Source organism: Simochromis diagramma, unplaced genomic scaffold (genome assembly GCF_900408965.1).
Source record: "Simochromis diagramma unplaced genomic scaffold, fSimDia1.1 OVJJ01000618.1, whole genome shotgun sequence".
Lineage (NCBI taxonomy): Eukaryota > Metazoa > Chordata > Actinopteri > Cichliformes > Cichlidae > Simochromis > Simochromis diagramma.
Window position 1 is genome coordinate 3,514,272 of NW_024387423.1, and position 13,176 is coordinate 3,527,447.

At 40.0% G+C, this 13,176-nt stretch overlaps 1 protein-coding gene across 1 annotated transcript in view; it reads left to right on the plus strand.

The window, feature by feature from the left end:
* The window catches only part of LOC120722258 (collagen alpha-1(XIV) chain-like), a 154,349-nt gene that overhangs the window by 14,093 nt on the left and 127,080 nt on the right, over positions 1-13,176 (plus strand). Inside the window, exons 3-5 of the mRNA XM_040013171.1 lie at positions 1,204-1,320; positions 7,423-7,566; positions 8,054-8,140. Of these exons, the coding sequence (XP_039869105.1) occupies positions 1,204-1,320; positions 7,423-7,566; positions 8,054-8,140 (348 nt within the window). The remainder of the gene's footprint in view (positions 1-1,203; positions 1,321-7,422; positions 7,567-8,053; positions 8,141-13,176) is intronic.

Consider the following 13,176-nt stretch of genomic DNA (forward strand, 5'->3'; position numbering starts at 1 on the left):
AAAGTGTCACGATCCTGGGTCTTTTGACCCAGCGTTTTGAGTTTTAGTTTATGGTTTATGTTTAAGCCCTTCAGGTTTTCTAAGTTCATTTTTTATCATGCCTAGGTTGTTATAGTTCTTTGTTATTAGATTCCCCTTGTGTCTTCCACCCCTGTTAAGTCTCCTTTGCCCTTCATGTGTTTCATGTCTGTGTCTTACGTTGTCAAGTTCAGGTTGTCATGTCTGCGTCTTATGTTTCCTGTTTTATTTTGAAGAGGTCTTGTGTTCCTGTGTTCATCGTGTTTAGTTTTACTCTTCCACTGTGACATCGTTATGTTCATGTGTCAGCTGTTCCCCATGTGTTCCCACTTCTCTCATTAGCCTCCTGTGTGTATTTAGTCTGTGCCTTCTCATTCAGTCTTCCCATGCCATGTCCTACGTTCAGGTTTTCATATATCCTCATCATCATTGCCATGTTTAGAGTTTTGTTTGTTTTTCTGTTTGCCAGGGTTTTTCATAGTTCGTGTTTCATTTCTAGTTTGCCCAGTTTAGGTTATTGCTTAGTTTGCATTGTTTTTGCCCTTTTATTTTGTACTGTTCTGCCTTAATAAACGGCTCATCATCAGTTAAGTTTGAGTTTTAGATGTCTGCACCTGCGTCCACTCTTCACACTCCACGCAGTTTGCCTCGGCAAACTGTGACAGAAAGGCTGCTGTCACCATTTTTAACAGGCCACAGCGCATCTGTTTTCATTGACAGAGGGCTGCAAGGGATAAGATGAAAATGCCACTGTACACCAATCACTTCTCCTTTATGTATACACTATAGATTAGATAAGTGACACATACATTTGCAAAAAAAATTTTTTTGCACTGTTTCTTGTCTCTGGAGTGGTGTTTAACATAAATTGATCATAAGAAGACATTCCTCTATTTTTTCCTCCTTTATACTCTGCCTTATGTGGCTCTCATGGATGTAGGACCTTCAGCCCTCTCTGTGTCCTTCCATGCAACCATTCATTCATTTATTTCCTGTCAAAGTCGCATCGATTTGCAGCTTTTTGTTGGCCATTCTGGATTTAACTGCTCACATATTTTTTTTCTATTTATGGTGACTGATATTTAGGACATTTTTGATTAATTTAACATGTTTTTTTTGTTTGTTTTCTTTTTAATAATTCCCAAACTTCTTTGGAGCCAATTTAACAGTAAAATTGTTTTTCAGTTCCAGCTCCGAGGAAGCTGCGTTTCAAAGTGCTGAGCTCAAGCAAACTCCTGGTTTCATGGAAGGAGCCCAAAGGAGACTTTGACAGCTATCTGTTTTTCTACAAAAGTACCCCAGGTAGGATTTTTTTTTTTTTTTTTTTTACTGCACACACTCATGCACAAAAGCACATGCACGCGCACCTCTATGCCAAAAAGAAGCGGAGCTTAACTTTGAAATTTTGGAGGAAGGATCCCATTATGACTTGGATTTTCTGTCTGTCAGGAAGGATTATGTAATTTACTTCTTATCAAAGCTCCTTTGAAGGGATTACACTCTTGAGAGATATAGAGGACTCAGAGTTTGTCTTGTACCTCGGCCAAGTTTGAGACAAGGGAGAGTTTCTGCTGCGTATGTGCAGCCTGTCAGCACATTTTGAAAATGGGGCTGATAGGTACACAGGACATGATGGAGAGGTTTAGCCCAGGACAGCCAAATGTCAGCACAGGAGTCATTTTTCAGTGTTAAACTGAAACTCACTGAAAGCAGTTACAGCCATAATGGACACGTGGAATTTTCACTTTTATTTTGATGCTTGTCATGAGGTGCCTGTCACAGACAGCAGCTATACTTTTGTCTCTTTTTGAGTATGCACAGTGTAATAGAAGTCTAATAGAAATCACCCGAATTACCGCTGATGTGCACCCTACGTTTACAGCCATAAATCCTCCTTCACATCACTTCCCTCTTTATTAATATTGTGCTGAATACAGCAGGCAATTCTTCTGCAGCTGATGTAGAAGTGAATAAGAAGGACTGAATAAGCACTCTATAGCATAAAACCTGTTTCTTGCAAACAATACTTTTTGAAAAATGCCTCGTCTGAAATTTTTTTTGCCGCTTCCAACAATAGAACTAAAACTCAAATTTATGGCCACTTTTCTTGAAGGGAGGAGTGCAATAGTAGCTCACTGGCATTTAACAAATTCAGCAGGAAATTTAAAAAATGTATATGATGGATAAAGCCTTTGTCAGTTGAAAAATAGCCACGAAAGCCACAGCAGCTGCCATGTTCCTGATGTCCACTCTCTTTGTTCTCTGAATCAAATGAGCTGAACTTTGTGTGAAGAATAAAACCAGATGATTTACTTTTACCTACAAAATTAATATTTTTTCCTTAATGCATGTGTTCTCCTGTAATTTAAACCATTTTTATGGCACTACAAATTGTTTAAAATGTTCTACTTTTACCTTTACCCTGCTTCTTTGTCAGTCAGCTGGTATTTCCTGGATATCTGTTGAATAGCCTGCCTTTTTTCTGTTTGTACATACACATACTCGTGTGATAGTTATTAGACCCAGATGTCCATATTTAATCTTTTAAATCTCAGCGGACATGAAGCCAGACCCAGATGAAAAAAAGCTGAGTTTTTGTAATATTCATGCATCGGTACATAATGTGATTACTGGAAGGTTTGCTTGTTTGCTTTTTGAGCACCGAATAATACAAGTAGTGGTGGAAATCACTGGTATTCACTTACGATACAGATCTCATAATGGTAAAAAAGTGTAATCGTCTTCACATGTGTACACATTCATATTTTCATCACATTCTTATTTGAGTAAACGAGTTTAAATTAACCCTTTGAAGTGGTACAAAAAATACAGGTAGCCTACCCAGCTGCAAAAGGTGCTTCTACAAATTCTTAAACAATTTCAGAGTAATGTCCCTCAATGTAAAACAACAGCATATACTCCTGTCCAGCTGATGTCTTTTTTCAGGAAACACCTTGCATGTTTCAGCAAGACAATGCTAAACCACCAACTACATCTATTACAACAGCATGGCTTCATGGTAGAAGAGTCAGGGTGCTGAACTGGCCTACCTGCAGTCAAGACCTTTAAATAAAAACATTTGGTGCATCATGAAACCAAAAAAAAAAAACCCCAACAACAACAACAAGGAAGACCCAGGACTGTTGAGCAGCTGGAATCTTATATCAGACAAGAACGGGGCATTTTTACTCCCCCAAAAGTCTAGCAGCTGCGCTCTTCACTTCCCAGGTTTTCACTGACTTTTCTTAAAGGAAGACAGGATACGATACAGTTGTAAACATGGCCCTGTACCAACTTTTCTAGTGTTGGGATTGGGCCATGGGGTGTATTCCTGCCATCAAATTCAAAATGAGCTAATTATGCTTTTTAAAATTTTACAAACTCCTTTTCTGAGTTTAGACATTTGATATTGTCGTAATAAGCTGCAGGACTCAGCTCAGGACAGAAAGAATTAACTAAAAGAGGCAGCTTGCAGTTTCTGTAGATGAGCGGGTAGTCCTGGAGTGTAGTCATAGTACAGTCCCGATCAAAAGTTTAAGGCCACTTGAAAAATGGCAAAAAGAAATCATATTTTACATGGTTGGATCTTAACAAGGTTCCAAGTAGAGCTTCAACATGCAACAAGAAACAAAAGTTTGGGTCTGTATACAAGCTGATGACCCCATTGGTCAAACAGTGGATTGTGAGCTCCCGTTTTGAAACCTTGGTATGAGCATTTTCACATCATGAAACAACAACCTTACTGTTCTGAAACCAGATGTGATGAGTAAAAGCCCAAGCCGTCGGTGAAAGCACATGTTCTCTGACCATGTGGTTACCTGTTACCTATCAATCAGAAGTTATTAGCCTGTGAGCATACTCTCACATCCCCCTTTCTGATGTTTAGTAGAGGTGGGACGACCAATTTCAATCCTGATTATTTGGTAATTGATTACTTGGTATCAGGTCAAAAACAAAATGCGCAGTAATGCAGCACACTAACGACCAAAGCACCAGTCGATTTTCTATCGCCCATTTGCTGGGAATAAGGACGCCCTCCGTTTGCGAGGTGGCCTGCTGCTTGCGGCACAGGGAGGAGAGGGCGGGGCGGCGGGGGATCCTCGGGTTGGGGAATGGGTGTTCATACTGGAGTGCAAAATTAAAACCAAGATGGACAAGAAAAGTTCAAAGCCATCAGGTGCTCAGTTTAGAAAAAAGAGAAAAGAGGAGAAGGAGAAATGAGCAAAAGATGCAGGTAAGCAGATGTGTCATTGGAGAATGGCAGGTCATCCTGAAACAATCAGAATCAGAATACTTTATTAATCCCTAAGGAAATTATGTGGGTTACAGCTGCTCCAAGAAGAAATGGTAAAAATAGTAACAGTAACAGACTAAACTCCAAACAATACCTTATGTTACAGATTGTAATATTAATTAGTCAGTGTCAATTGTTGATTTGTCCTGTTCTCATTGTGTGATGAATTATGATGGCTGTCCGGTAGCCGTTTGCATACTATGCATACTCTCTCTTCATATGTGTGTGTGTGTATGTTTCTCTGGTGAATTTCAGTATGATTCTGGCAACAGTTTTATGTTAATGTACAATCCTTAATGTGTGTGCGTGCGTGCGTGCGTGCGTATGTGTGTGTGTGTGTGTCGGGGGGGGGCGCCAGAGGGAGTGTTCGCCCAGGGCACCAAACAAGCTATGACCGCCACTGCAAACATCTATCTAAAAATAAATTTCACAGAACAAACTAGAAAGATATATGCAAGTAAAGCTTAAATAACATTCAAATGCAGTTTAACTTAGAGATAACAGGCAGAGACAGAAGAGCGCAACCTAAACTACCGAAACCATTTTATTACCTCTTTGTTTATGATTTTTTTATTTAATCCCTCTGTGTTTTACTTTGTGTTTTATGGTCTCTTTTTGGCATGTACTCTTTCTGCACATTTTTGTCACTTTAAAAGGATTTTGTTGGCCAAGAAAGACTGCAGCAGTGTGTGTGCTTCCTGATGGTTGTACCAGTAGTTATGTTAAGTAGATTACCATGAGCTCCTAGCCAACTTTCTAACGCTGAATGTTTAGAAAGTAACGTAAAACACAATTTATTTGCCATAATCTTCAAAAATCTGCTTAATTACACTCGATAATGATAGATGATGATTTTAATGAGTTTTCCACGGCTGATGTACTTCGCTTCAAACAAATCACTTTGTGCTGTGAGAATTTGTGAGACTTGCAATGACTTTAAAGGATTAATTCAACATTTTGGAGAAAAACACCTTTTTACTTTGCATAAGAGCATTAAATTAAAGGATCAATATCACTCGGGCACTGAGAATTGATCCAGGGCCTGAACATAAAAACTGAAAGCAGGTCCAAACTGTTAGCCTGGCTCAGTCTAACATTCTTCTCTAAAACTCATTACGTGGGATGATCTGTCTCACTGGGTTACAAGAAGAAATCTAAAAATGAGAATGTATGGTTTTATGGAGGGGATGTGTGCTGTAACTAATCCACAGAGATGCTGCATGTGTATGAAGCCCGGGATCAATGACAGAAATAGCTGCAACTTGTAATGCCTAATAAGATGACAGTTAGTAGGGTTATTGTCTTTTTGTAAAAATAAAAATGAAGATGTTTTGATTGCTGGGGTTACTGAGATGCTAAACTAAAGAGGATCTTTGATCCATCGCTATTCCCATTTAATAAGTCAGTCATTGAGGTGATCTTTGAAGGCGAAGGACTAAAAAGAAACTTTAGGAGGAGGCTCTGAGAAAAATAAGACATGAACAGTCAGTTTTCATATATAGACCAAGTCAAAGCCTTAGACTTGAGCCCTGTTGTTTGGTTGATTAATAGTAGTTTGGTTCGCGTGCACGGGCCGAGCCTCCAGTTTGTGGAGTTGATCAATGCAGTTGCCTCACCTGATCTTCAGTTGCCTTCAGAAGGATTTATCTCCTTTTTCCCAGAGGTGTCATTAGTCAGCACCCCGCAGGGACGGGCGACAGAAGAGCTGAGGAAGTGCATGCACAGACACGTACTTCCTCTCTGTCACACACACACACACACACACACACACACACACACACACACACACACACACACACACACACACACACACACACACACACACCTTACTGATGGCTGATTGATTGCTGGGTCAAAATTAATGTGAGGAGATAATACGACCTGTTGGCCTGATGAGGATTAACGGCTGAGGAGAGGACATGTGCGCGCGCACACACACACACACACACACACACACACACACACACACACGCAGACACACACACACACACAGAGGACTGTGAGGATCAACTCTTTATTTCTGGGGCATCTGAAACTAACTCAAACCTTGATTCTGTGTCGAGAACACTAACCGTAGCGACAAAATTAAAAACAAAACAGAACTTATGCCACAGTCACACTGGGAAGAATAGAGGTCAGAGACCGCAGCATGGCTTTGTGCAATGAATACGTGATCTTGTTGTTTTTTTTGAAATGGTTACTCTGAAGATGTATCAATCATTTTGATATAAAGTTAATTCAACTGTAACGAGCTGGTGAAAATCGGAGTGGATTTTTCTTCTGTTGGAAATCTGCAGTCTATATACACAGAAATAAACATTAAACAGAAATTCACAAGGTTCAGACTTACTTCAGACTTTGCAGCATGCTGGCAATCAGTGTGGATTTATAAATTAAATGCCAGTTACCTGCAAAACTTCACCAACGACCAACTAATTAAAAGCAGAATGTGAAAAAATTGGGGGGGAATTGCAAAAATTGGGCAACTAGTCACAAAGAGGTTGCTGTTCTATTTTTACTGGGCAATAAAGATTTAGTGCTTAATTTTATCCTGCCTTCAGTGTTAGAGCGGAGTATTAGTCAGTAACTGTGCTTCATCTGCTGGTGTCTTTTGGCTACATGCACTAAAGTGTTGCACCAGTGCAAACAAACTGCTGCTGCTATTTACAAAGAGAGCAAAGCGACAAGAATGTGTGTAAGAGGTGGGAACTCGGGAATGTCTGGGACTGACCCGGTTTCATATGTATTTCTGCGAGTTCCTTTCTAAAGGTGCAAAATATTGTGGAGGGAGGAGAATAGCACACAAACCAATTTACTAATGTTTGTGATACACAACTTACTGCTTATTGTCCTGATATTTAATGCATCAAAAACATGTTCTTTATTTTTTCGCTTGATATTCAAATGAACCAACAACATCTGTGCTTAGAAAACTACACAACTTAAAACTTGCAATTCACCCATGAGTGGGATTCAGGGATCGCCAAATTTACCAATCTGGCACTTAGAGTACTGATGTTTGTCTACCAGAGACTCAAATACATGAATTAAAGTCCCCGAGTCGAACACTCACCACTCCACTTCTTTGTCTTCTTCTCTTTCTCTGTCAGGTGGTCAGCAGAGGGAGATCATAGTATCTAAATCAGACACCAGCGTGTTGATAACAGACTACAGTCCTTCTAAAGTCTACACTTTCAGTGTTATCGCAGTCAGCGGCAACAAGCAGAGCAGACCACTTCAGGGCAGATTTAAAGGTTGGTTCATCTTGTACTTCTGCTTTATATTCTCCCAAATCTTTTCTGCCTTTCTCCTAATGACTAGTCTCCTCTTAGTGTTTTTCCTACCCTCTGCTAAACCTTACTCTGTTATGCAACTCACTCCTATTTCATCTTCTTATCCATCATTTCAGTTTTCTCTACTTTTATCCTGTCTCGACTTCTTCTCTTTCCCCTCCTCTCATTTCCTTTCCTCTTTTCTGCGTATTACCTCTCATCGTCTTTCCTCACCCTCTTCCTCCTCCTCATGTAGCCCTTTCTCTTGTTGTTACTCAGCTTTGATCTGTTGCGTTACACTCTGTTTTTTCCTCTGCTGTGTCCTCGCCTGTGACTATTCTCGAGTAATGTACTACTTGGTTCGGGATATTTTATTACACTATAATGAAGGAGACCCAGATAGAAAGAAACGTTCTGAAATAACTGTTTTTAAAATAATTTAAAATTATGAATTCGTTATATTCTGCAGGTGAAAGAAATGAGAGTGACAAGACTGAGTCCCAGAGGTTCACCGATTCAGCTGCACCTCCGAGGAACGCCAACGAGATCTCTGGAGGTAGGATAAATGCACTGTTTCCAGGAGATGAGACGATATGCAGAGTTGTCCTCACATGAAGCATATAAATAAAACGACTCGCGCTGATGAATTGGACTCTGCTTAAAGAGTCTCCCAGTCAGTTTCCATAGCGATGTTTGGATGAAGGATAAACAGCCACCGGGGCAGTTACATAGATCAGAAGGCCAAAAAAGTATGAGTCAGCGTGTCTGTCCGTGTTTCCCTGCATGAAGAGTTTTTATCCAACAGGCTAACAGTGAAGTTTTTTGAGATGAGATGCCAAAATCATCTTTGCCTGACTGGCAAATCATTTGTGGCTGTGATTTTTTTTGGGGAATTTATTTATTTATTATTATTATTTCAGCATAACTCCTAAAGTTAGGCAAGTGACCAACAATGTTCGCCTGTGTCTGTGTGGCTGCCTGCTAACTTGAGTTCCCGCTCCCATGCAAGATGTCTGGATTCATGCGTGTTTATTCTTAAAACCGAGATGTTCTTTCAGCTGGCAGCATGGATGTCCTCATATTAAAATGCGTAATGGTTCAACCTTCTTCCTATGCAATGTAAAAGAAGACAGGGATGCATTTGTTTTCTTTATTGAGCGTATACTTGCATAGCAACTGTCCCCTGTCTGCTGATTTCTTTCCCATAACAGTGAATTCAGCTGGAAATCTCTGGCTAAAGAATAATTGATTGTTGCAATTCAGTTTTCCGTGTGTGCTCGTGTAAGAAAGACGAGCGCGGTAATGTGAAGACATGAACGGTGTCAGATTTGAAACACTGTAACTGCTGCTGGTGCAATAGTTTTTTGACTTTCTCTAACGATTTCATCACAGTTTTGTAGCCTGAAGTGTACACAAAGACAGACAGTCATTATTCAGTGGAGCCGTACTTATTATTTAAGCATACTTGCTTCAGGCTGGCTTATTGTTCGGTTTTTGTGCTGGTGATCATTTATCACAGGGCCCTAAAAGATTGAGGTTGTTTAGAAATATAAGTGTGGTTATATAGTATAGTTTAGGCGTCCAGTTTCCATTAAACTGTACAGTGCGTCATCATATTTATTGACTATAGTACATATATATTATTTAGGCGATTTACCGTGTAACTGTGTATGTGCATTTCACAGTTGCTGTTGGAGCAAGAGACCGACATGCACTCTCCAGGAGAGAATCACTGAGCAATTCATATCCATGAATACTTAATAAATAGGCACTTGGGTGGAAAACACACTGATAGTAAATCACAGGTTTCATATTGAAAGCAATCTCTAGTGGCACTTAAAGTGTCTTATTATAGTATATTAACCTGTACAGCGAGCGGTGGAAGAGCGATGAATTCACCATAAATAATGTTTGATTGTCACATCTATATATTTCTATAGTAATATGAAAATGAGATGTATTTACATTTTTCTCATGTTACATTTTCATTTTTGGGAAATTGCTTTTCTGTCTGCTATACCTGGCAGACTGAGGTTGTAGCTGTTTCCATAGAAAACAAATCTAATCGAAACTGAGCATCAGAATAGGGAAGAGAGGTGATTTAAGCAATTTTGAACATGGCATTGATGTTGGTTTTCTGGTCTGAATACTTCAGAAAATGCTGATCTTCTGGGATTTGCCCACACAACCTTCTCTAGGATCAAAACGGGAGAAGGCAACGGCAGTTCTCTGGATGAAAATATGTTGTTGATGCCAGAGGTCAGAAGAGAAAGGTCAGGCTGCTTTGAGATAATAGGAAGGCAACAGTAACTCAAATATAACCACTCATTAGAACCAAGGTGTGCAGAAGAGCACAAATACATGAAGCCTTGAAGGAGGTGGGTTAAAGCAGCAGAAGACCACACTAGGGGCCACTCCTGTCAGCTAAGAACAGGAAGCGAGGCTACAGTTCACACTGGTTCACCAAAATTGTACAAGAGAAGGTTGGAAAAATGTTGAGTCTGGATTTCTGCTGCAACATTCAGATCGTATGGTCAGAATTTGGCATGAATAACATGAAAGCATGGATCTATCCTGCCTTGTGTCTATGGTACAGGCTGCCTGTGGCTTGTAGTAGTGTGGGACATCTCGATCCCACAATATTCAATGTTCAGTTGTGGAGAATATCTTAGTGGAAGACTAGCTGAGAATTGTTTGAATAAGAAAGCCTACCTGTCCACAGTGTACCCATCTTCTGGTGGCTGTTTCCGGCAAGATAGCGGACAATGTCAGAAAGCTCGAATCATCTCAAAGTTTTTTGAACGCGACAATGAGTTCAGTGTACTCAAATTGCCCCCACGGTTACCATCTCAATCCAATATAGCACCTCTAAAATGTGTTGGAATAGGAGATTCACAAACAGCTGACTAATCTACAGCACCTCGTTATATCTGTAACATGAAGAATTAGTGAATTTCTGAAAATAAGTCCAGCCTGATACTAGCAATACGTAACTAGTATCAGGCTGAGTTTCCCAAAAATACTCTATGTGAGCTTGCTTGGTGAATTTGCCTGCAGTCAACCCAAACCACACATGCACACACACAGGTTTAGATCTTTGATGTTATTCCTCTTTGTTTCTCTCGTGCTGTCCTCCCCCTCCGCCCCTCTTCTCCTTCCTATCGGTAGGCAAATTAGAAAGCTTACTTCAGTTTGCTGTTATCCGAACCACTCGCCATTCGCTCCACTAGAGGTGACCTTGATTGGTGTTCTGCCTCCTACCTGTTGGGGATTATAATAATATCCTGCTGTGCTTCAGTCGTATTTGTGAAAGTGTGTGTTGGTGTTTGCATCTTTGTGTACTGCAGTGATGATAATGGGTAACTGTGGATCAATAAAGGAGGCCCTTTCATGTACCGTAACACGTAACGGTGTGTCTTTCTTTTCCTCTCTATCAGGCTCAGTGTGTGTGTGTCTTCTACTGTCCTCTATCGTGATAATAACAATGAAATATCAAGCTCCAAAGAGATGGCGCTGCACGATGCATTAGAAAGTGTGTGTCTGTGTGTGTGCAGCACTTTGTTCCAGAGTAGTAATCAGTTTGTTTCCTGTTAGGGTGGGTTGTTTACAAAAACTTTTATTAAGAGCTCGCACATAATCCCATCTCTACATCCCGAATGTATGTGTTCGAGACATCAGACAAGTTGGTTATTTCTTTGCACTCGAGCCAGCTGTGTGTACAATTTGAGTGTATGTTGCATTTGAGCTTGATGTTTAGCAAATACGTCAGACACTGTTAAGCATCTCTACTTGGAAAACCAAGTTGGACAGTATGACAAGTACCACAACAACTCTTTTTGTGAACATTATTACGACGTTGCATTGAAGTTGGGCAGCAGAGCTACTTCGGCCAACCTAAAAATGTACAAACGACTTAACCATATCTTGCAGACTGTAAGCACAGGCTCCTCTGCACTAAATACAGACTTTGTTCTTTCCAGGAGCTTTGAATGAAACAAATTTTCTGTCTGCTCTTGGGGTGTCATTGACTGTCTCTGGCTCTGAGCAACAGCAGAGGCTTTTAAAGGAGATTTTACCTTGGTTTGTACCTCGGTTTGTAGTTTGGAGTCTGTCCATGTCAGTCATTTGTAGGCCTGCACCCCTTAAAAGCTGATGACTCAGATCATTGGTCAGGGACTTAAAGCCTTTTTTTTCCTACAGCCTCTAAATCAACCCACTGGATTCTGCTACTCGCTGCTGGAAGATGTGAAGAGATTTTGTTTTCTCCTTGAATATCCGTTTCTAAGTTGAAGACTCTTTTGCTTTTTATTCCTTCTTTTTTTTTCTTTAGTGGCATCATCCGTAGAGAAAAGCAGCAAAAATAAAACCTAATTTTCATAACAAACTGTGATGGAGCAAGGGCAGCTAAGTCAGGTGTTATATTATTTGGTAAAAATCAGTGGAGCTGTTGAGTAATGTCAGCGAGGTCGTAACTGTGAAGCCTAATTGCATTAATCTCATTCCCAAACTCCTATAATTACTTTTGATACACCTGACATTTGATCATTTCTTTTTACAAACGATAATTATAGCACGTGTGACGCTTTGATCATTACCCTGCTCCAAAGAAAGTGTTTGTTTTTTTTATCTATAACTATGAAGGCAAGAAGAGAGGCAGTAAATAAGTGAAACAGAAAATATACATACATACAAGTCAATCAGACTTTTGGTTAAGTGACAGAAAAAGTGCTTAACTGTGTGAACTACACGCATGGGTGCAGTGATGTCGCAGTAGTCTGCTCTTCTCGTGAATTACTGTATGTCTGGGAAAAAAAGTTTGTTTTCAGGACAAAACTACTTTAAACGAGGTAGCGGTCTCATTGCTCTTCCCACCAGCTAAAAATGAAAAAAACTTTATATTTACATTTGTCTCTGGAATACAGTTCTCTAAGAAATCTTTGTTGTGAATCTCCTTGTGTTAACATAAGGATGGATGGAAACGAGATGAGGGAAAAAAGGACAGATGAGGTACAACAGCAGCTCATAAAGTCTATAAATTATTCCAAAGCTAATGACACTGAATGAAAAAAACATATTCAACTCCTTGTCAGCAGGAGCTGCAAACGGAGTTTGTCAGACATTTAGTTTCCACTTGTATCGGACAGTTTTATCTTCTCCAGCAAAAAAAGAGGAAAAAACACTGAAAAACAGTCTGCATACTTGATTGTTCATATTTTATTCCCACAGTCCAAAGTGTCAAAACACCAACATATGCTTTTTTTTCCCATTTTTAACTTGGACTAAGAGGCAGAGCAAATAGTGTGTAATGCTATTATCCATGGAGACCGAATGACATCAGTTCAAAAGGTTGCCATGTTTGTGTGCTTGATTCGATGCTGCCACTGAAAAAAAGTCTCAGAGTTCATTTCAGCAGCTTCTCTCCCAGAAGAAGCACAGCTTTTATCATTCTTCCCTCTAAATGATACAGAAAATTTAACTTGGAAATCCTTTGCAATATTTCTTCTCTGATTAGTGTTTTTAGGGCATCCGGTGAGTGTTAATTATGTAGAATGTCACTGTGGGGCCGCACACTCTCCTACAAATAGGGGAGGG